General features: G+C 27.6%; 4 protein-coding genes across 4 annotated transcripts; 3 read left to right on the top strand and 1 right to left on the bottom strand.

The window, feature by feature from the left end:
- The first annotated feature begins 290 nt into the window (after positions 1-290).
- LOC130671717 (lysozyme c-1-like) lies at positions 291-2,464 on the top strand. The gene is made up of 2 exons (XM_057475777.1): positions 291-660; positions 1,979-2,464. The coding sequence occupies exons 1-2, from the start codon at positions 514-516 to the stop codon at positions 2,330-2,332; spliced, it is 501 nt and encodes a 166-aa protein (XP_057331760.1). The 5' UTR covers positions 291-513; the 3' UTR covers positions 2,333-2,464.
- A 5,562-nt stretch (positions 2,465-8,026) lies between these two features.
- Positions 8,027-9,645, top strand: LOC130671025 (chondroitin sulfate synthase 1-like). The gene is made up of 3 exons (XM_057474700.1): positions 8,027-8,075; positions 8,657-8,941; positions 9,008-9,645. The coding sequence occupies exons 1-3, from the start codon at positions 8,027-8,029 to the stop codon at positions 9,643-9,645; spliced, it is 972 nt and encodes a 323-aa protein (XP_057330683.1).
- A 1,235-nt stretch (positions 9,646-10,880) lies between these two features.
- On the top strand, positions 10,881-12,643 carry LOC130671868 (loricrin). The gene is made up of 2 exons (XM_057475978.1): positions 10,881-11,032; positions 11,199-12,643. Exons 1-2 carry the CDS (start codon positions 11,015-11,017, stop codon positions 11,844-11,846), a joined length of 666 nt encoding a protein of 221 aa, XP_057331961.1. The 5' UTR covers positions 10,881-11,014; the 3' UTR covers positions 11,847-12,643.
- Positions 12,644-18,302: 5,659 nt separating this feature from the next.
- On the bottom strand, positions 18,303-20,781 carry LOC130671172 (immediate early response 3-interacting protein 1). Its single transcript, XM_057474897.1, has 3 exons — positions 20,613-20,781; positions 18,996-19,097; positions 18,303-18,533 (listed from the first exon to the last, which is right to left on the bottom strand). The coding sequence occupies exons 1-3, from the start codon at positions 20,701-20,703 to the stop codon at positions 18,478-18,480; spliced, it is 249 nt and encodes an 82-aa protein (XP_057330880.1). The 5' UTR covers positions 20,704-20,781; the 3' UTR covers positions 18,303-18,477.
- Between the last annotated feature and the right edge of the window lie 768 nt (positions 20,782-21,549).

The raw sequence follows: 21,549 nt of genomic DNA, 5'->3' as shown, positions 1-21,549 counted from the left end.
TTATTATTATTATTATTATTCGAGTATATATTAAATATAATTTATGATTGCTAATAAAATAAAATAAACATTAGAAAATATAAAATATGAGTTCAATAATCTAATCACCGATTTATCGACTAAATATCTTCAAGTGTTGATATATTTTTGCTACTTACATATTATTATTATTATTCTAGATATCAAAAGTTAGCGTTAGTTATTTTTTCAAATTTTTATATTCACGCGTATAAATAATTCTAAAATAATAATAAGATAAAAAGTTTATCAAACATCCAAGCTCAAGGATAAAATATGATACCACTTCATTGGTGATACGGCAGACGGCGCAGTTCGTCGTTAATGAGACTACGTCAATTATAAATACTATCCATTCTTAATCGTTTACAATATATATTTGCATTTAGATTTTATAACACAACGCTTAGAAGACGCTCTTATTGTATCGTACAGTCAATTTTATATCTTCATTACATAAGTACAGATAATAAAAATTAAGTAAATATATCAAAAATGATATCGGACAAATTATTTATCAATTGTTTGTTTATATTTTTTGTTATCACGAAAGTTGAAGTAAATGGAAAAATATTGAGTGAGTGTGATGCAGCACGCGAGCTTAAAAATTCAGGAATATCGCCGACTTTTATTAGCAACTGGGTAAACTTAATTTATTATTAATAATAATAATAATTATTAATTTGAAATAATTAGAGGATTCTCTTCTAAGAAAAAATTACAAGTACAGAATTTGAAATATTTTTACACAGAATTTGAAAAATTTTTTTGTTTTTATATACAATTAATTTCAAAAATTATTAATCATCTATTCCTTAATGATACTGCTATTAAAAACTGGTGTAAAACCGAAAAATTATTAAAATTTTTTAAACTGTGGTTTGTTTATAAAAGTATATGTATGTAATTTTACAAATGAATTATTCAAGTTTTATTAAAGAAAAACCGCATCCCGCATCTGTTCTCTCTCATTTTAAATGAATAAATTAAATGTGATATTTTCTTTTTGCACTTGTACAATTAATAACTATTTAAATACGAGTCCTTTTAAAGACAAACTGCAATTATTATTTCTCAGATTCATAATTTAAAATTTTAAATTTTTCCCAGACAAAATAGAACACAATAAATTTGTTATTAATTTTTATTGTCAAATTAAAATATTTTACCGCAGGATTCATCAAACGAAATTTAATTTATTTTATTATCATTGCGGTGAAAAAAAAATTTTTTAATTCTGACGATCATTTGATTTTTATTTGAAACCAAGTCAATTATACTTTGAAAATTTAAATTTTTCAAAATTTTTCTCGGTAAAAAAAAATTAGATCTAAGGAAATCTATTTTTTTATATTTTAGATCTTTATTTGAATCACTAGATCTATTTATTTAGGTCTTAAATAAAAATTTTTACAAATTTTGTTTTGTAACGACGCGAAATTTTGTTTAAATTTTAAATTTTTAATTCTAGCAGTTTGATATGACAGAGAAGTTGGCGGACATCAGACAATTTCAAAAATAATAAAATAAAATTTTTTAAACAAAAAAATTAAAAAATAGGCTCGTAGAAAATTCTACAATCAGTACATGCATTTTTTTTTATCATATCAATTTAAGTGTTTAATTTCCTTATGTATAATTCGAAAATCGTCTTATGTCTGCTACATTTACACTCATCAGTTTGATAACTTGTCTATTTTTAGCTTAAATTTTCCTAGACTGAAAAATTAGAAATATATAGAAATCAAAGTAATTAACAAATTTAATTTACAAAAAAGAAATAGACATTTCGTAAAATGCATAATTTCGATTTCTGTAAATTTAAATAAATTTTTTCCCGGGTTATGTTAAACTTCTTTGAAATACAAGAAATAATTTATTCAATTCAAATAGAAGAGTAACAAAAAACTAATTGACGGGTAATCTAATTAATTGAAATAAAAATAATTAATTTAAATAGGTATGTCTAATGAAAAGTGAAAGTGGATTAAACACAAATTTAGTAACGGGACCAGGCACAATGTCAAGTTATTCATACGGAGTTTTTCAAATAAATAGCTACAAATGGTGTACGAGAGGACGAAAAGGCGGCGAGTGTAATGCTAAATGCGAAGATTTTGCCGACGATGACATAACCGATGACATTGTATGCGCGAAAAAAATTCAAACCGCCGAAGGATTCAAACATTGGACTGGTTGGGTTAAGAAATGCTACAAAAATGAAGGAGCGCTTCCCAACGTCAGTGGATGTAAAAGTAATGCCGTCAAACGACACGCATTATTCAAACGATTTCTTAACTTTTTTGCATACTGAACCAGGTTACGATGATTTAATAACTGCGGCTACCAAAAAATTTTTAATTTACGGTATTGTTATTCGTAACAAATGATAATTGTAATTAATTTAAACGAGTTTTGAATAAATAAATACACTGTTGACTTGTAATACACTGATGCTTTTTTTTTTACATGTAAAAGGAATTTCTAGAAGTTATTTAGAAATAAAAAGCTGTAGGAAGTATAAAATTTTAGAATCATGACAATTATTTAGAAGAAAAATATTAATGAGTCGTAATATTTACTAATTATCGCACTGAAAATAATCCGGAGTGAATGCGGATTTTATTTTAATTTTAATTTACTCCCTCATTGTGACACTGGAGTTAGCCGACGTTTAATAATTTTTGGATTTTTTTAAAAATGATAAATTATGAAAAAAAAAATATTTGAAAAAATTGCACCTGTAGCTTTTTTAATTTTCTACATGCGCATATTTTTAGTTTTTTTTTTTTTTTCGTAATTGATTAGTTGAAAAAAAAAAAAAGAAAATTAGTAGTTGTCTGTTAACTTGAGGATCATTCCCTCATTTGGAGTTACGGAGTTTAAAAAAAAAATTACTGCGCATGCGGAGCAACTAAAAAAATTTTTTTTCGGAGTCATTTCAAAGTGATTTGGATTTTATTTTAATTCACGTCTACTCTCCGGAGTAAATTACACTCTAGGAATTTAAATAAAAAATTATCCACTCCCGATTTAATTACCGATCACTTCGTAAAATTTTTACAATAAAATTAATTGTCATATTTACTTTTTTTTTTGTATATTTAAATATCTCATGGCTTTTTTAAGCATAGAAATTATTGCCGTGGATATTAAGTCTTAAAAATTTTTCAAATTCGAATTCAAATGATGTCTTTATTTATAAAAAAGTTTAATTAGTCTTTAAAAATTTTAAACCCATGTAAAATTTTAATGAACGGGCTTTGGAAATGAAGAGAAAAATTTGAACAGTATAAAAAAAAAAAAGATTATCATTGACGATAAATCACGATAAGTTAGTTATAGATTTGAAAGTTTTAAAAAACTAAATCTTATCATTTTCTCACACACTTCCTGAATGTCGATTTGTCCAATTTCATTGATACAATCTTTCTATACATACACATGTCGAATAAATAATTGAATACACTTAAAATACGTAAGTCTAAGTGGCTATATGTAATGATGTAAGTTTAGAAATGTCTCTCGATTAGAATTACAAAAGAAAAAAAATCGTGTAATGACTTTTAATTGAACAAAGGTAAATTTTCTAAATGTCAAATTATTTATTTGTAATTTCTTTTCTAACACCAACAATAAAAAATAAATTTCTTCAAACTAAATATATAAAAAAAAATAAATGGGTTTAAAAAAAATTATTTAATAATAATTTTTACGACCACTAAATTTTATTTATTATTCTTTACATAATCTCCCGGTCAGATATTAGTGGAATTTTTAAATAAATAAAATCTGGAATTTACAAAATTACATAACTATAAGTGTAAGCATAAGTATAAATATATTTTGGTCCGTTAAAAAAACACGTTAATCAAGGTCGTTTAGATTAATAGTCGGACAAAAAAAGGTGATAAATTGTTGTAATAATTTTCCATATTACCAATCCACTATAATGACAATACCAATTTATCTCCTTTTATTTTATTCAACAAAGTGTTTATTAAGGTGAGAGGTAGAATATATATATATATATGAATTGATATATTAAAAAATGATAATTATATATCAAGTGACTTAAATTGGTTCTTGTGAAGAATTTAAATATTTTAATGACGGAACAGTTGGTAAGCAGGTGTTGAGAATAATATTTATCTTAACGTATAAATATATAAATATATGTGTAGATGTGATGTAGATGAATTTTAGTGTGTATGTATTAGTTGGATCATGAAGAAGAGTGAGCAATGAGCATGCATGTAACACTTAGTCCTTTCACTAGTGTAGCGGAAGTTAAGTACGGCAAGAAATGAAAGAGAGAATAAAGAAAAACGCGTGAGAGCGTACCAGGTCATCATCATTTGATAATAAATATATATATAGAAGTTATAAATTATTAATATATATTTTATTACTTTACCGATAATGAGATCAATTAAAAAATTTATTTTCAATTTTTCTGGGAAAGAAAAAAATTGTTCCACTAAAAAAAATTTAATTGATAGAATGTGTTTTTAATTAAAAAAAAATTTAAGTCATTAGTAAATAATTAAATTTGAAAAAAATTACTGGGCGCATATTTAGGAGAGATGATGGATTCAAAAAATAATTAATATATAAATGCATAAAAAAAAAATCCTTTCTCTTGTGGATCTTATGGACATATATACGGTGAAACTCGGGCGCTCGACCTCTGCAAAGGTCGGTACTCAGTGAATCTGCGATGAAAGTGAATTCTACTGATGTATCAAAGCTTTAAATAATCACGAGAATTAAGAAAAAATGTATAATAATAGTAATGATAAAACATTAATTTTAATTGAAAGACGCGCGAGCTTTTTTCCGCGAGGAATTGACGTTATTGAGAAAAATTTGTTTTGCATATATAATTTATCTCGAGATTAAATTTTTCTTTGTTCTTTGTCTTATTAAATATTCTTGGCATTGTAGTCTTCGGAGTTGCAAATTCAATGGCTTTGAACCGGAAGAGTTTCTCCAGTTTCACATACCACGGTGTGATAATTATTTTACATGGGAATAAGATGTTATATATATATATATATATATATATATATATATATATATATATATAGAAGTTATATTGTTATAGTTATACTTGATATACATATCCATATATATTTTGTACGTAATACGGTAATTATGTTGTAGGTTCTTCGGTCTGAAGATTTAACAATTTTTTCATTTTTGTATTTTTTTTTTTATTTTTTACGTCACAATTGTAACACTTAATAGTTTAATAATCTGCTTTCTACATAACAAATAATTTTTTTATTAGTAATAACAATTAAAAAAAAAAATATGTCATAAGTCGTAATTTTTTTTATCTTCACTCAAATCTTTTTTTTTTTCATAATAAAAATTTCTTTCTTTTCTTTAATTAAACGTTGTAATTATAAATTAAATAAGTATAGAGTTACGTGTCCACTTGGTTTTGGTAATAAAAAGTGTCTTTTTAAAATTTATTTAACGGTTTCTTTAAAATTGCATTAAATCATCTGCGAATAAGTTAAAAGTAAAATGTAATCAGGCTTTTATTTAAAAATTTTTTCAACGTAATTATTTATTATTTACTTTTTAATTTTAGTTAATGAGTTGAATTTTTTTCATTAATACACAGATTAAAGAAACAGTTTATGAGATTGGGTTTAAAATAAGTGAGCAAAAAATTAGAAAGGAAAAATTAAAAATATTTTAATAACTCAGTTATATTTTTTATTTAAATTACGATTTCAGCAGACATATTTTTTTTACTCGCAAATAAATTTATAAGATTATTTAAAAAAACTTTCTAAAAAATTCTAACTTTATATTGCGTTGGAAATTAGTCTCATTACCGTTAATTGCCGAAATTTATTTTGAATTTGAGAAATTTTAATAAATTTACATTTTTTTTTTATCAATCAATCAAATAATTAACTAATAAGTGAACGTTTTCATAAAAAACCGTATTATGTACAAAAAATAATATATATGTATATATTATTAACATATATGTGGTAAATAATTAAATTATGTTTCAATAATTAAAATTTTTTTTTTCAAAACACAGTCAAATTTTTTGACTCAAAAATTTAAATCATCCCTCCATTTTTTTTTTTTACTTCCAATTTTCAAAATTAAATTTTATTTAAAAAATTTAAAAAGAAAAATTTTTAGCGGCAAATTCTTAAGATTCAAAACTACAAAATTTGAAAATTTTTTCTGCACTGGAATATAACAAAAAAAATTCTGCGAGTAGTAAAATTCATAATTAGAACCAGGACTGGCGTTAATTTAAAAATAATAAATACTTAATGGTGTGAAATTTTTAATATTACGGGGAAAATATTGGTCTTATAAAAAAATTTTTCAAACAAAAGTTGTAGGAAATTTAATTTTCTAAAACAAATGTCTCTTATAATTTTTTCGTAGACTAATAAGAAAGCCGTAATTTCAAAATTAAGATTTTCATAATTAATCAAATTTTGAATCATTCATTATGAATCTTAATTTTTGAATTACGGTGGGAATATTGATCGTACAAGAAAATCATAAGAGACATTTTTTTAATAAAATTAAATTTCCTACAACTTTTGTTCGAAAACTTTTTTAATAAGACCAATATTTTCGCCGTAATATCAAAAATTTGAATTACTCATTTAAAAAATAAGGCAAAAATCTTGTCCCTATCATAACGAAAAAAAAAGAGTTTCCATAAATAAAATAGTAAGTTATTATTATTATTATTAAAAAAATAACAAATAAATTGGAGAAAGGAGAGCTCTGATAACTTGACAGAATAACGGTCATAAAAAAAAGAAAAAGGATATGAAGAATCAGGCAGCAGGATTGAAGAAGACCCCGAACGCGGTCGCTCAAGCGAAAGTTACAAGCCCCAGGCTTCTGTAACTCTCCCCTTTCTTCTTTCTTTCTCAGTATAATATTATTATATATCGATATCAAAGTCCCTTCATATTAATAACGCTTACGTCAAAAGACCGAGAGGATCAAACCGTTTTACCGAATCTCCAATCTCTCCGTCAAAATTTCCCGCGGAAATTCAAATCCCAACCCCCGGCAAATTATTTCCCTGGCAAATGAAAGTCCAGCGAACAGACAGACAAATAAACAAACAAATCAGCGGGTTCGATAATTAAAGTGATAAAAAAAAAATTTTAATGTCAAACCCATTCAAATAAATAACTTATAATATTCCATAAAGAAATACTCTTCAAATAATGATTGACATTAAGCTCTGACTTTCCATTACTAAACATACTTTTTAAAAAATCCGAATCATCTCGTATGACCACAAGTGTCTCTCAAACAATGCCTCCAAGCGGATAAAAATATATTATTTATTTCAATTATATATCATACGCATCTTAAATATACTGACGCTAAATTTAAACTAGTGTCAACTGAAACAAAAACTGTATAACACAGTATTAAAAATCCCATTGTCGCATAAATAATAATAATATTTAAAAAATAAAAAATTCATTGATAAAAATAATGTCTTTTCTCCTTTCGTTTTATTTATTATTTATTAAATAAAAGGAAGATTAAGAGAAGGGAAGTGTTTTACTAAGTAGGCCGGGAGTTCACGTGCGGATAATCGAATTCCACAACGAAGAAAGCGTTTTCCCTCTCAATTGGTGGTCACCATCACTGGACACATTGCCAATAAGAAAACGATGCTCTCATCAGCACTGTACTGTTGCCAGGGCAACTTAAATCCATATTTTTTTATTTTTATACATCTTTATATATCTATATATATATATGTTCTCACTTAGTTACGTATTATAGTTACTTAGTTGGACGGTTACTTACTAATACTTGAGTTGTTTTAGTTTACAGCATAAAACATACCAGTTACTTTTGCTGAGGATGACGTTGGTGCGATTAGTCCTCTTACTGGGACTGCTTCTGTTGATGATGTTGATGCTTGCAGTCTTTCTAGTTGTTTAATCTTTTTCTCGAGTGATTGCGTCTAGCTGGGATGGAGATGGTGATGGTAACGGTGATGATGATGATGATGATGGCTGATGGCGATGGTAATGGTGATGGCGATAGTGCTTCCCCTTGTAACCGTCTGATGGCTTGAGAGCGGTAATGTGTATAATGTACGGAAGCTATTGAGAGATGATACAACAGCCGAGACTAACGTGTTTTCTATTTCTTCCTGATGCTGAGACGCATTTTAATTTTTTTTTTTTTAGATTATCTGCAAGATTGCCGATGGAATTCCGAAGATTGCTGAGATGCGTTTCAGTTTGTGGAGAGTTTTAATAAAATGTTGATTGATGGATGGAGAAGGAATGAAGAGTTCTTAAGTAGAAAGGGGATTTAAAAATTTAAGGAATGAGAAGATAAAAAAAAATTAGCATTTGGTTTAGTTTCACTTGCAGGATTAGGTTTCTAATGTAAATTTGAAGGACGACGCTTTCGCTTAAATTAGAGTAGACGTGAAAAAAATGGAATGATTAATTAGATTAAGAGTGTGAGAAGTATGTCTTATGTATTGCTGGTTATTTTTATATTATTATTATCATTATAAAATGATTGATTGTGCAAAATTAATGAGTGATTTTTCGATTGAGATGATGATTGTTTTTATTATTTTATTTATTTACAGGAGTTGAAGCGAGAGAAGTTGTAGGCGACGAAGAAGTCGACGGCGGATATTTAGAGTCGCGTCAGAGGACGAGTAATAATTTTTACCCGAGTTTTTTATTTAATTCGGCGAGTAAATTAGATCCGGTTGAAAATAAGGTTATTAATTTTGTGGTACCGTTGGCGGGTAGATTTAAAACGTTTGAAAGATTTATAAATAATTACGAGCAAGTTTGTTTGATAACAAACGCCAAGACTGAACTTTTAGTGATACTGTATCCACATAAACTTGAAGATTCAATAGACAGTACGATTTATTTAATAGATAGTATTAAATTTAAATATAAAAATGCTAAAATAAAAGTTATATTAGATAGGAATAATTTATTTTCACGCGCAAAAGCACTCGATCAAGCTGTTAAGCATTTAAACAATAACGATTTGTTGTTTTTTATCGATGTTGATATTGTATTTACACACGAGGCATTGCATCGCGTCCGTTCAAATACTATTATTAATAGAAAAATTTATTTTCCGATAGTATTTAGTCAGTACGATCCAAATTACGTCAATTATCATTCGGCAAATCGTAATTCTGATAAATTTAGTGAGAATAATAATTACAGCGAAAATATATTTATTATCAATGAAGTAACTGGGTACTGGCGGCAGTTTGGGTTCGGTATTGTATCACTCTACAAACGAGATTATCTTAAAACCGGTGGGTTCAATTTATCCATCGAAGGATGGGGCAAAGAGGACGTCGATTTCTATGAGAAAAGTGTCAAGTCCGATCTGATTGTCTTCCGCGCTCCAGATATCAATTTAATTCACGTTTATCACAAAGTGACGTGCGATGAAAAATTGTCAAACATCCAAATGTCAATGTGCAAAGGTTCTCGCTACGAGACACTGGCAAGTGCCGACACACTGACTAAAATAATTTGCAATAACTCTGATTATTTGACTTTCGCCAGCAACAGAATAAATAAATTAAAACCTGGTAATTAATCATCCGCTCTACTATCTTAATTTTTTAAATAAACCAATAAATTGATTTATAAAAAATGATGTAGTGCTATCAGTATATTTATTAAATAAAATCATTGTCTCATTATTTAAAATAAAATAATCCCAATTCATAACAATCAATTGCAATGTCCATGAAGAGACAGGTTTCTCTTTTTTATTCACCTTAACTTCCTTTTATTTTAAACTTTTTCTTATATACCACTCACAAACTTTTATTTTCATACATTTATTTATTTTTCATCCGCAAATTATAATGATCGGTCGTTAGTAATGCCCAAAAAAAAATAACTCCTTATTATTATTACTCGACTCACACATCGTGTATTATCATCATCAGGGACACGACAAAGAAGCCGTCCAATAATGAAAGGAATATTTCTCGATTGCTCCAATTTACCAGCGCCCATGACCCAAAAATACCATAGACCGATAAATAAATAACGCGAAAATTTTTTTTTACCGAAACTTACAAGCGGAAATATTTTTTATGTCTAAAAATAAATTATAGTTTCCCGTGGGTTTAAATTATCCACAAATCAGAAAAAAAAAAATTGAGTGCATATTAAAATTTAAAAAATAAAAATGATAATTTCCGTCAAAGAATTTATTAATAAAATATTTATGTCAAGAGACATCTCTTATATGTTTAGAAAACACGTAAGTTTTAAAATTGAGGCCAGTTGGTAGCAATAACTTTACATAATACGTATAAAGACTTGCATTGCAACAAAGTCCTCACGTTCGTCTAGTGTCGGTAAAAGCCAAGGTACTAAATAGTGCTTTGGAAGCATTTGTAATTATTTACTAAAAATTTAGTAAGTAAATGAGCGAGTACACGAAGCCGCTGAAGAAGAAGGAGAAGAAGAGGCTGTAAATTAGCTGTTGTGCATAAGTCTAGGTCTAGGACATCTGGGAATAACAAGTGCTCGTAGGAAGATACGCCGAGAGCAGAAGAACATTTCGCAACCGGCCCCTTTACTTTAAAATCTCAACGGCGAGTTGCCTTAAGCCCCAGATATCAAGTAAAGTAACAAAGTTCTGAGAGGAAAATAAGAAGATGAAGAAGCAGAGCAGTTAGTAAGTAAATGTACGTGGATGCAAGTAAGAGTAAGAGTAAGGAGAGTAACAGTCGAGTGAATAATCTACTGGGTGATGTGTAACTCACTGGAAATGGTATATAACAGAGAAAGAGAGTCCAACTTTGGAATTACTCTCACTCTGCCCCCGTCTCTTCTTCTACTAAAAACCCCCACGTATATCCACGTATCCCTCTCGACCTCACGGGTATAAAGGACACAGGTGAACCTTCTTCCAAGTCACACAGAGCCGAATCGGCGTAGCAGTCAACATGAATCCTCTTTTTGCTGTAAGTACCGTCATCATCTTCATCATCACCATCATTATAATCTTTCTCTTCTCTTCATTACTTGCAATAAAATTTTAAACTACTTGCTCATTACTAATTTATCGTAACATTTAATCATAATTTAAAATTTTGAACTAAACGTTTTATATTTTTTAAAAAATTACAGTGCGTGTTAATTGGACTAGTAGGTCTAGCCTACTCAGAAGCTCCATTGTCTGGATACAATTACAATAGACCAAGTGGTGGTGGTGGACACTCCGGAGGTGGTGGTGGTGGATACTCTAGTGGCGGTGGATACTCAAGTGGCGGTGGATACTCTGGAGGTGGTGGATACTCTGGAGGCGGTGGATACTCTGGAGGTGGCGGATACTCTGGAGGTGGTGGATACTCTGGTGGAGGCGGTGGATACCAACAAGTATCATCCGGTGGCCAGACTAGCGAGGGTGCCAGCGTTGATGGCGCGCTTTTGGAACAAATAAGACAGATTCTCCTGAAAGAAGAATCCCAGGCATCGCAATCCGGTGGATTCGGAGGATCGGGCTACGCACCAAGCAGCAGCTACGGCGCACCTAGCTCCAGTTACGGCGCTCCCAGTTCAAGCTACGGTGCACCGAGCTCCAGTTACGGAGTCCCGTCCTACTCAAGCCGCGTCGTCGGCATCGATCTCGAGGGCATCAGACAGGCGATCCAGGTTGCCCAGTTCAACCAAGTCAGCCAGGGATCCAGCGGCGGATTCGGCGGATACCCCAGCGGACCCTCGGGTAGTTACGGAGCCCCCAGCAGGCCTAGTGGCAGCTACGGCGCTCCATTTTAAACGAAATTAACTTCTCTTCTTATTGTATTTTTAATTAAATCCGACTTAATCCAGTCATGGACGCGGGCGTTCTCCATTTTTTGAAAATGTATTTCATGAAAAATCGTAGTTTCATTAAATATATGTTCTGTTATCATTAAAAATTCTCTCACTGGATTACTAAACACTCTGACGCGTCGGATTTGTTATAAAATACACAAAAAATTTACGCTTTACTTTTTTTTTTTTTTTTTATAAATTCTGAGGAGTACCGTCGAACGAAAGTGCGTTTTTGAATTTAAATTTACCAGCAAAAAAAAATTTTTATCATAAATTTATTATTAAGAGCTAGAGTAGAAGTTTGAGAGGAGGATGATCGTGATTCGTACGGATTTTTTTTAGATTTTTAATTTTAAAAAAATACCGTACATTTGTAAATATATTTACACACACACACACACTATCGTTACTGTTATTATTATTGTGATTATTAAAAATAAAGTAATAACAATAATAGTAACAGTAATTTTTTATAAAAAGCAATTGAACTGAAACGTGTATCAGAAACAGATCCAGCCATTCCAGGACTTCCTACATCAGCGAACGCGATACAAGATTTCACTGCGTGGGAAAAATAAAAAACGTATTTAACACGTGACGTAACACAGGAAGTACATCTGAGTTGTCCAAGTTCTCGATCTTGTTCACGAGATCGTGATTCGCGGAAAACAACTTAAGTATAAAAAGCAAATGTCGAATCGGGCATTTTATTCTTCATTTGCTTTTTTTATTTTTGTTTAAAAAAAAAAAAAAAAATACACATGACGGCAATTGCTTTTAAAAATAAAAAAAACATACACACAATTTTATATTGTATTACTCATGCATTTTGTACTTGTATAAAGGCTTTTTTGTAGAAAACAAAAAAATAAAAAAAAATCTCGCCACCGTTAAAAAAAACGTCATATTTTTAAATCATTTATTAATTACCTTTATTAATAATTTTAATATTAAGTTTCATTTTATTTTATTTATTAGATTTTTTTATTATTATTTTTAAAAACCCGATGCCTTTCACCTTTCACTGGAAGAGCCAGCGGCCAGGACTTTGGTCGTGTATTTTTTTTATTTTTGCTACTCACGATGATGATACTTTTTAAAAGCTTTAAGTTTAAATAATGATGATAATAATAACAATAAAAATATATGAGTGAGCTGATAGAATCGAGAGATGCACAGTAGACCTGAGATTTGACCCAACAAGGAAGGAAGGATCTTATAAATTGTGAAATCCGGTTAAAGATATTCGAAAGTAAATGATGACGAGGTGACTTTTAATATCTCGGGCAGAAGACTGACGATAAAATAGAATGTAGATTATTTTTTTGATACGATAAATATTTATGTAAATAAATTTAAAAATTGATGCTGTGATTTGCAATTAATTTAAGATGAGAAATAATAATTATGGACATGGATGTCCTCGAATGTTAGTAGAACGTCTTGCGTTTATTACCTAAATGAAAAAGCAATTAACGAGAACTAGAACGTGCGTAACTATTACATACAAGCGTACAGTGCTCGACTTTTTCTGGTTTGTTTTATAAAACGTCGACGAGTTTTATGTTTTATGTTTAATGTCCGATGTCTGATGCCAATCACGATTGTCGTTTTTACATTAACGGTGTACTGATTTTTTTTTTTTTTAGTTTATGCTGATGAGCTAATTCCGCAAGAGCTGAGTTGTGCGTATGAAGGATTGGGATGAGATTAGATTTATGTACAAATATCTGGGTTTTAATATTAATCGAACGTTGTAATGAGTTTAAACGAGGGTTATTGAGAAATTTTTAATGCAGTTGCATAACTTTACGTGAATGAAATGGATTTATAGGATGAAACCTACACTGAAAAAAAGATTTATTTGAACTAAAGATATTGTATATTTGGATATGGCGAAATAAATATTTAATTGTGAGAAAAATATAAATATAATATATTTGAGTATTTTAATTGCGTAAAATAAGTGATTTATTTGGAGTAAAGCAATGATTATGATAAATATGTGCTTCAAATGTATGTATGGTATCGACAAATTTTTCGTTATTCCTCACAAATTTAATACCTTTGCCACAAATAAATGATATATTTCAGTAAAATTGAATAATTATTTGAATCAACTGTCATATTTATTTGTCATTAAGAAATATTCAAAAAAGGCCACAAATAAATTTATTTATTTGGGACGAATATTTATTTTTTTCAGTGTGATCTTGCATACTGTAAAAAATCGGGAGTGAATTCGGAGTGATTACAGATATTATTTAAATTAGAATTCACTCGTATTTCGGAGTTAAAAAAAAATTACTCCGCATACGGAGTAAATAGGGAGTTTGTTTTTTTAGAGGAGTGATTTCGGAGTAATGTGGTTTTTATTTAAATCCGCATCCACTACGATTCGGAGTTTTGATATCAAAATAAACTCCCGTATGATACTGAAATTAGCTGACGTCTAATAATTTTTGAATTTTGTTAAAAACGATAAATTTAAGAAAAAAAAATATTTAAACAAATTGCACCTATAGTTTTTTAAATTTTCTACATGTGCATATTTTTAGTTTCTTTTTTTTTTTTATTAAATTGTTAAAAAATAAAATTCAAAAATTTTGGATTGCCTGTTAACTTCAGGATCATAATCCCGTTCGGAGTGAATTTCATTCCGAGATTAAATAAATAAACAGTCATCTGCTCCGCATTCACTCCGAAAATTTAGTACAGTATTTGGTGTCGATTGAATCCATAATCCGGTAAAGATTAAGAAGTTGGTAAATTGACGTGGGAAATTACGAGTGTGAATGTAGCAAACATCAGACAAAATTAAAATTATAAATAAGCAGATAAATAATTAAAAAAAACAATATTTATAAAAAATGCACTTATTAATTTCAAAATTTTTTAAATGCGCATTTTTTTTAAATTTTATTTTATTAATTATTTACTCTATTTATTATTAATTTTAATTTTGTCTAATGTCTGCTACATTCGCACTCATGGGAAATTACACATTAATTAATGACGTGAATATCTACGATTTAATAGACCAGTTATCGACAGATACTAGAGTGTACACATGTCAATTTAACATAAAAAATGGTGTCTTACGTGCCACCATCACCACAAACGTATCAATTTTTGTATAGAATGTAATCCACGAAAAATATCCGCGACAAAAATAACCAGGATTTGGGTCTTCCGGATATTCTGTCACGCGGATGTTATGTCTGCGGTTATCTAGTTGCGGCACCGTATGAAAGATTGGGATTAGATTAGATTTATGTACAAATACGCAGTAGTTTAATGTTAATCGAACGTTGTAATGGATTTTAACGCGGGTTATTGAGCAATTTGTAATGCTGTGTTACATAATTTTACGTGAATGAAATGGATTTTGCTTTGTTTACAATAATAATAGCCAATTAAAATTGTTATTGTAGATAAATACGCTCGAGTTTTTCATTGTTGAAAGTTTTGGTATTTTTTTATTGAAGAATTTCTTGAATAGACTTTAATAGATTTGATTGTTTGAATGGTCTTACGTGTAACCAATTTTTTGACTTTATTGTTTTCATGACAATAAAGTTTTTTGATTACTTTACAGCTGATTAATTATATGACGTTATAATCCTGTGTAAAATAATACAAGCCGATTATCTACGGATTTGATTATTAATAATCTGGTTTGGTATTTGAATATTATTTTTATGAAGATCTGATATAATTTGTAAATATTATGACGCTTTGAATTATTTTCACCGGATGTTTATAATTATCATGATACAAGAATTTTTTTTCTAATTCAAGTTTGATCCATATTCGTTGTCAATTAATTTGTTTTTTTGAAAATATGTCATTTAAAAAAATGAGAAGATGACTAAAAATAATTATCGGGACAAGAAAATCTTTTTTTCTCTGTAAGAAAATTTTTTTTTGATTATCAAAAGCAATAGGGTAGAAGTACCGTTTTTGGCCACTTTTGGACACTTGAAAAGTTTGAGGGGATACGCTACTGGATCTCTTGCTCACACTCAGAAAAATAAACGGGACGATCTTTGTTGCACTCGTAGAGTAAACGAGAATTTTAAAACAATTTTTTTCGGAGAAGAATTAGAATTTTTGAAAATACGAAATTTCTAGCCCTCTGTTATTAAGGTTTTAAAAAACGCTAAAGACTCTCGATTTTAGGTTTCCAGTGTTCGTCCGTGAATTTAATTGAAAATCGGTTACCGTTACACGGAAAAAAGAGCAGTTGAAAAATTACATTTTCGTAAAGTAGTAAAGCGCTCAGAGTCTGAAACTGTAAAAATTACATTTTTTATCAGTAAATTTTACAGAAATAACAAATATTACAGTTTCAAACTCGATATTGTCGATTTAAACTGTAAAATTTTCTGTTTAAAATTGTATTAATTTTATTACTATAACAAATTTCTAAAATTACAGTTTAAGCTTTAATGTTTAAAGATTTTTGCCCGGAAGGCCTATTTTTACTGTATTTTTACTGTAATTTTTCAACTGCTTTTTTCCGTGTACCCCTTAAATAAAATAATTTTTAAAGGACACAATAATATAATTAATTTTTTAACTATCCCGTGTAAAAGAAAATGTTAAAAAAAGGTTAAAAAAGTGTTGACTATTCCAAATTTCAAAACGTGACACAACGACGAACTTTTTTTGAACGTTTTTTAAACTTTGGAAAATTCAAGGGAAAAATCAATAAATGTCCTAATATTATTACGATATGATGAAACGAAAAATGTTCAGAAATAGTTTGAAATCCGTTTTTTCTGAACGTATTTTTCACTGAAAAATGTTAATTTGTAATGTGAAGTCAATTATTTTTTTTCTGTGCATTTTTAGAAGTTTGAAAATCGTTCAAAAAAAGTTCGTCATTGTGTCAAGTTTTGAAGATTAGAATAGTTAATACTTTTTTAACCTTTTTTCAACAATTTTTGTTACACGGGATATTTAAAGATACTTTTATCACACTATCAAAATGGTTATTTTTTTTTATGCTTTTTCATTAATCAAAATAAAGTATTAAATGTCCAAAAATGGAGCAGTGGCCACAAATGGTACCTCTACCCTAAATATAATAATGCAATCATTTTTTTGGTGACACGTCTAAATATCAGTCATATTTTCACACGAAAAATATCGATTCCAAAATATCACAAAAAAATATCATATAAGATAACATCTGACGTCTAATTATCATTTATCAGAATATTGTGCGCCAGAATTTAACAGCGTAGTAATATCATGCATGAAATAAAATCGTGTACATACAGATATTCGATGTCTAGTATTCTTTATGTTAATAAATATAATATTTTTTCATATGATATTGAATTATTGCGATATTTTAGCAAATGATAATTAGACGTGTGATAATTTATTGTATGATATTTTTTTACGTGATATTTTGATTGTGATATTTAGACATGTAATCAATTTTTTCACTGCTTTTATGGTATAAAAAAAAATTTGGGTGAACTTTTAGATTTTTAATTAAGAGCTGTAACAAAAGGTTGATTTTTTTTGTGCATAGATAATTTTACTCATAAGCAGAAAAAACGAAAGAAATTTAGTGGGAAATTATAGCCTAATCTGTGGCCCTAGTGGGAATATTGATCAATTCTGGAGCAAATCTTGAGCAAGTCAAGGAGAAAACAGCGAAATATTATATCCATGTATACTGTGATTTAAAGATCTTGACTAAGATAACTACTGGGGTATATATAGATGTATATATAACTTTAAAAGCAATAAAAGGCATTAAATAATTTTTTAATAAATAATAAATGATTTCTATCATCTATGATTACCAATAATTGATTCTTAAAAATTTATAAGTAATATAATAATGTATAATATAAGATAAATATGCAAATTTATTGGGGAAAGTATTCGTAGCAAGAAAACGTGAGATAGTTGATGAAGAGAATAATTTTGCAATATATATGTATAATTTGTAATATAACAGGCATAATAATAATAATTATGGCCATCACTATTATAATAATGAGAAAATAATTAAAGTTGTTAAATAAATTATTAAATAACATTACGAATTTAAGAACTGTGTTAATTACTAAAAAAAAAAATTTTAATTTAATATTTATCATTTTGTAACTCGCGGTACCGAATAAATGCGTGAAATAAGAGGAAAAAATAGTTAAAAAATATAAATGTAAATTAATTGAGATAAATAATAGAGTGAAAAAAAAGTATGAAAGCTTACGATAAAATTAATCAGCTCTTTTGTTAGTTGTCTTGGAGAAAAATCTTAACTCGGCATTTAGTAATTATCCATTCGAGTAACAGCAACAATACGCAACACAGGATACAGGATATTACTCTTTTGTCCATAAAAAAAAACAAACAACATAAATAAAAATTTGTGGAGAAAGTATTGGACAATAATTATGGAATCTCTTTATATTATTCAACTTCCGTTATTGTTTTTATTTTTTTCTCTCTTAATATTTTATTTATTTAATTTAATTTTAATATAAAATTAAATAAAAAATTTATTTTCATTTGTGATTTTTTTTTATCGATTTATTTACATGTTGCATTGAGTAACGACCATTTATCCAGCCACTAATTTAAAGATCATCACTAATATGTTGAGAAATATTAATGGAACTGTAAATAAATTATTATTATTAATTTTTTTAAAATTAATTACAATAATTAATTAATGACAATTATTTAAGTGATTAATAATTTAGGATTTAATTGTAGAAATTTAAATTTTCGAATAAATAGTTGGGAATATAAATTATTATTTTAAAAAAAAAAGTAAATGAATTGAAAAAAAAAAAATTATGATACTGAAATTAACCGACGTCTAATAATTTTTGAAATTTATCTAAAAAAATAAATTATAGAGAAAAAAAATATTTGAAAAAATTCCACCGATAGTTTTTTAAATTTTCTACATGTGCATATTTTTTTAAAATTTTTTTTTTGTAATTGATTTGTTAGAAAGAATCAAACAATTGATAATTGTCTAGTAACCAGGATCATAAAAAATTAACACTAATCAATTGTCACTAATTAAAAAGATATATGATTAATAATTTATTAAAAAAAAAAAAAACTTACTTCTTGCAACAGTTCGGATGGATCTTATAAGATTAAGCATTTGAGATTTAATTGTCGGCGGTTCTCCAAAGCCTCTTATGTCTTGTTGTGCTCCCCAGCCAACTGCAAATATTATATTTAATTTATTTCATTAAAAAAATATATAAAAACTATTTTTTTTTTTTTAAATCTTCTGTAATTTTAAAACAAAATAATAATAATTTTAATTAACATACTGACATAACTGCCTGCATTATAAATAATTATCGCTCTATTTTCTCAGAATATTATTTAAAAATTTAATATTAAAATAATAAACTGTAGTTTTGTAATCTTTAATTAACTGGTTAAGTAAAATAATTTAAAAAAAAATAAACTTATTTATTTTTTTATGAGGAAAAAAATGCAGTATGAATTTAAATAACAATAAGTTTGTTTTCAAAGAACTAACACAAAGCATATTATTAACTAACGATAAATAATGGAGAAAAACGATCTATAACTTATTGTTCAACTAAACAATATTGCGTTACTCCATAAAATAAATAATTTATTCAAAATCATAATGAAAATAATGGGTGTGAATGTACCTGACAATTAGCAATTTTTAAATTTTGAAATAAATAAATAAAATGTAAGATGAGTGGGATGTATTCTCGTGATAAAAAATTCCATAAAATTTCGACATGTGGAACTTTTAAACTTGAGACAGATAAGAACTTCGAGTGGAACTTGTAATTTTGATATTAAAAAAAAAAAAGTTTCTCTAGGATTTTATATGAGCGAAACTTGAATAAAAAAAGAAAATTTTTAAAACATATTTTTGCTACATTTGATTCTTGTTTCGAAATAAGCTTCCATTAGGAACCAATAGTCTTATAAGAATCAAAAAACAAAATAAAGTTCCAAATTAGAAGCTTTAGAATTTTTTTAGAACCAGGGTAAATTGTAGTAGTACTAATGTGTCTCAAGTTTGAAACTTCTGCAAGTCGAACTTTTTTGGAATTAATTTTTTTTTGAACGGTAAACATGAAACAATTTATGAGTGTGAATGTAGCAGACGTCAGACGAATTTGAAAATAAAATAATTGAGTAAATAATTTTAAAAATAATATTTTTAAAAAATGCACTTATTGATTTTGAAATTTTTTAAATGCGCGTTTTTTAAAAATTTTATTTTAATAATTTACTTTATTTATTTATAATTTTAAAGTTGTCTGATGTCTGCTACATTCACACTCAAAACAATTTATAAGTTTTGAATAAATAAGGGCCAGTTTTTTATTTAATATTTAAATTAATATTGCTAGTACATCGATACATTAATAATATGTAGACATGCCAGGAATACTGATAAAAAATAAATCCGGTTTGAAAAATAGACCCTAAATTACTCAATTAAAATAACGACAAAAAAAATTCGAGTTTTACTGAGTTTTCAAATATTTAAAAGCGCATTTCAAATTTTTACTCTACATTTTATTTACTTATTCAATAATTTAAAAAATTGACAATTGTCTGCTACATTCTCTCATATAAAAATATATTTGACGTGTCATATTTGAGGTTAATGATTTCTTGCAGAAGTCGAGATAATTTGAAATGAGAACTTGGAGTCTAATAAATAACAAAACTTACTTTTATTTAAAAATCTTTCTTCATGGAGAACACAAACGGCATTCAAACATAAAAGTGTCGCTTCAAATAATGTCCATAATGTAAATGCCATAATTAATTGTTTTTAAATATAAAAATAATATCACACGATTGCTTGTTAGATATTTCCTTTGCTCAGTTGCTTGCAAATTTGAAAATGACCGGATGCTGCCATCTTGCGGAAATGTTTTGAAATAATGAAAGTATCAGTAGTAGGCAATATGGCGGCTGATAGTTGAGACAAAGGAAATTTTTCTTAGTTGCAGTTGATGAGGAATCAGGACATCTTGGACTGCGAGCTTGGGACGTTTTCTAGATTAAATTCATTTCGAAGGTATTCATTTTATTTTAAAATAAACATAAAGTTGTAGAAATTATTAATTTATTGAATTATAAATCAATAGAATTAAATTTAATGTTTGTTTTTAAAAGTTATTCGAGTAGAATTTTTTTAAAAATATAAATTACAGTAACAAAAAATAACTTCATTTTGAAAATTGTTTGAATAAAAATTTAAAATTAAAATTTTTTAAATTTTTGAATTTAAAAAAGATGCGGGATTTATTTTATCTCCAAGTTTCTTTACTAAAATTATAAAAGTAAATTATATATCATTCATATTATGGACAAAGTTCTAGTGTCTGAAAAGTTTTTTAAAATATTTTGATTGTTTCCTTAATTTTCATATTTAAATTATTCTAAATTAATTTCAAACGTTCATTAAATTATTTGAATAAATTAATGGTTTCGGTCATATTTTTTTTATCATAATTATAAATATGTATATGAAAGTAAATTCATTAAAAAGTAGTTGTATATATATTGTTAACAGTAGTGCTAAGTTTGTCCGCCATGAACGCCTGGCGCTGGTGTCTTCTTTTTGAATCTCGCGCATGCGCGTCCATTTTAGTTTCAAACG

This window comes from Microplitis mediator, chromosome 7 (genome assembly GCF_029852145.1).
Source record: "Microplitis mediator isolate UGA2020A chromosome 7, iyMicMedi2.1, whole genome shotgun sequence".
Lineage (NCBI taxonomy): Eukaryota > Metazoa > Arthropoda > Insecta > Hymenoptera > Braconidae > Microplitis > Microplitis mediator.
This window is presented reverse-complemented; position numbering and strand designations above follow the sequence as displayed.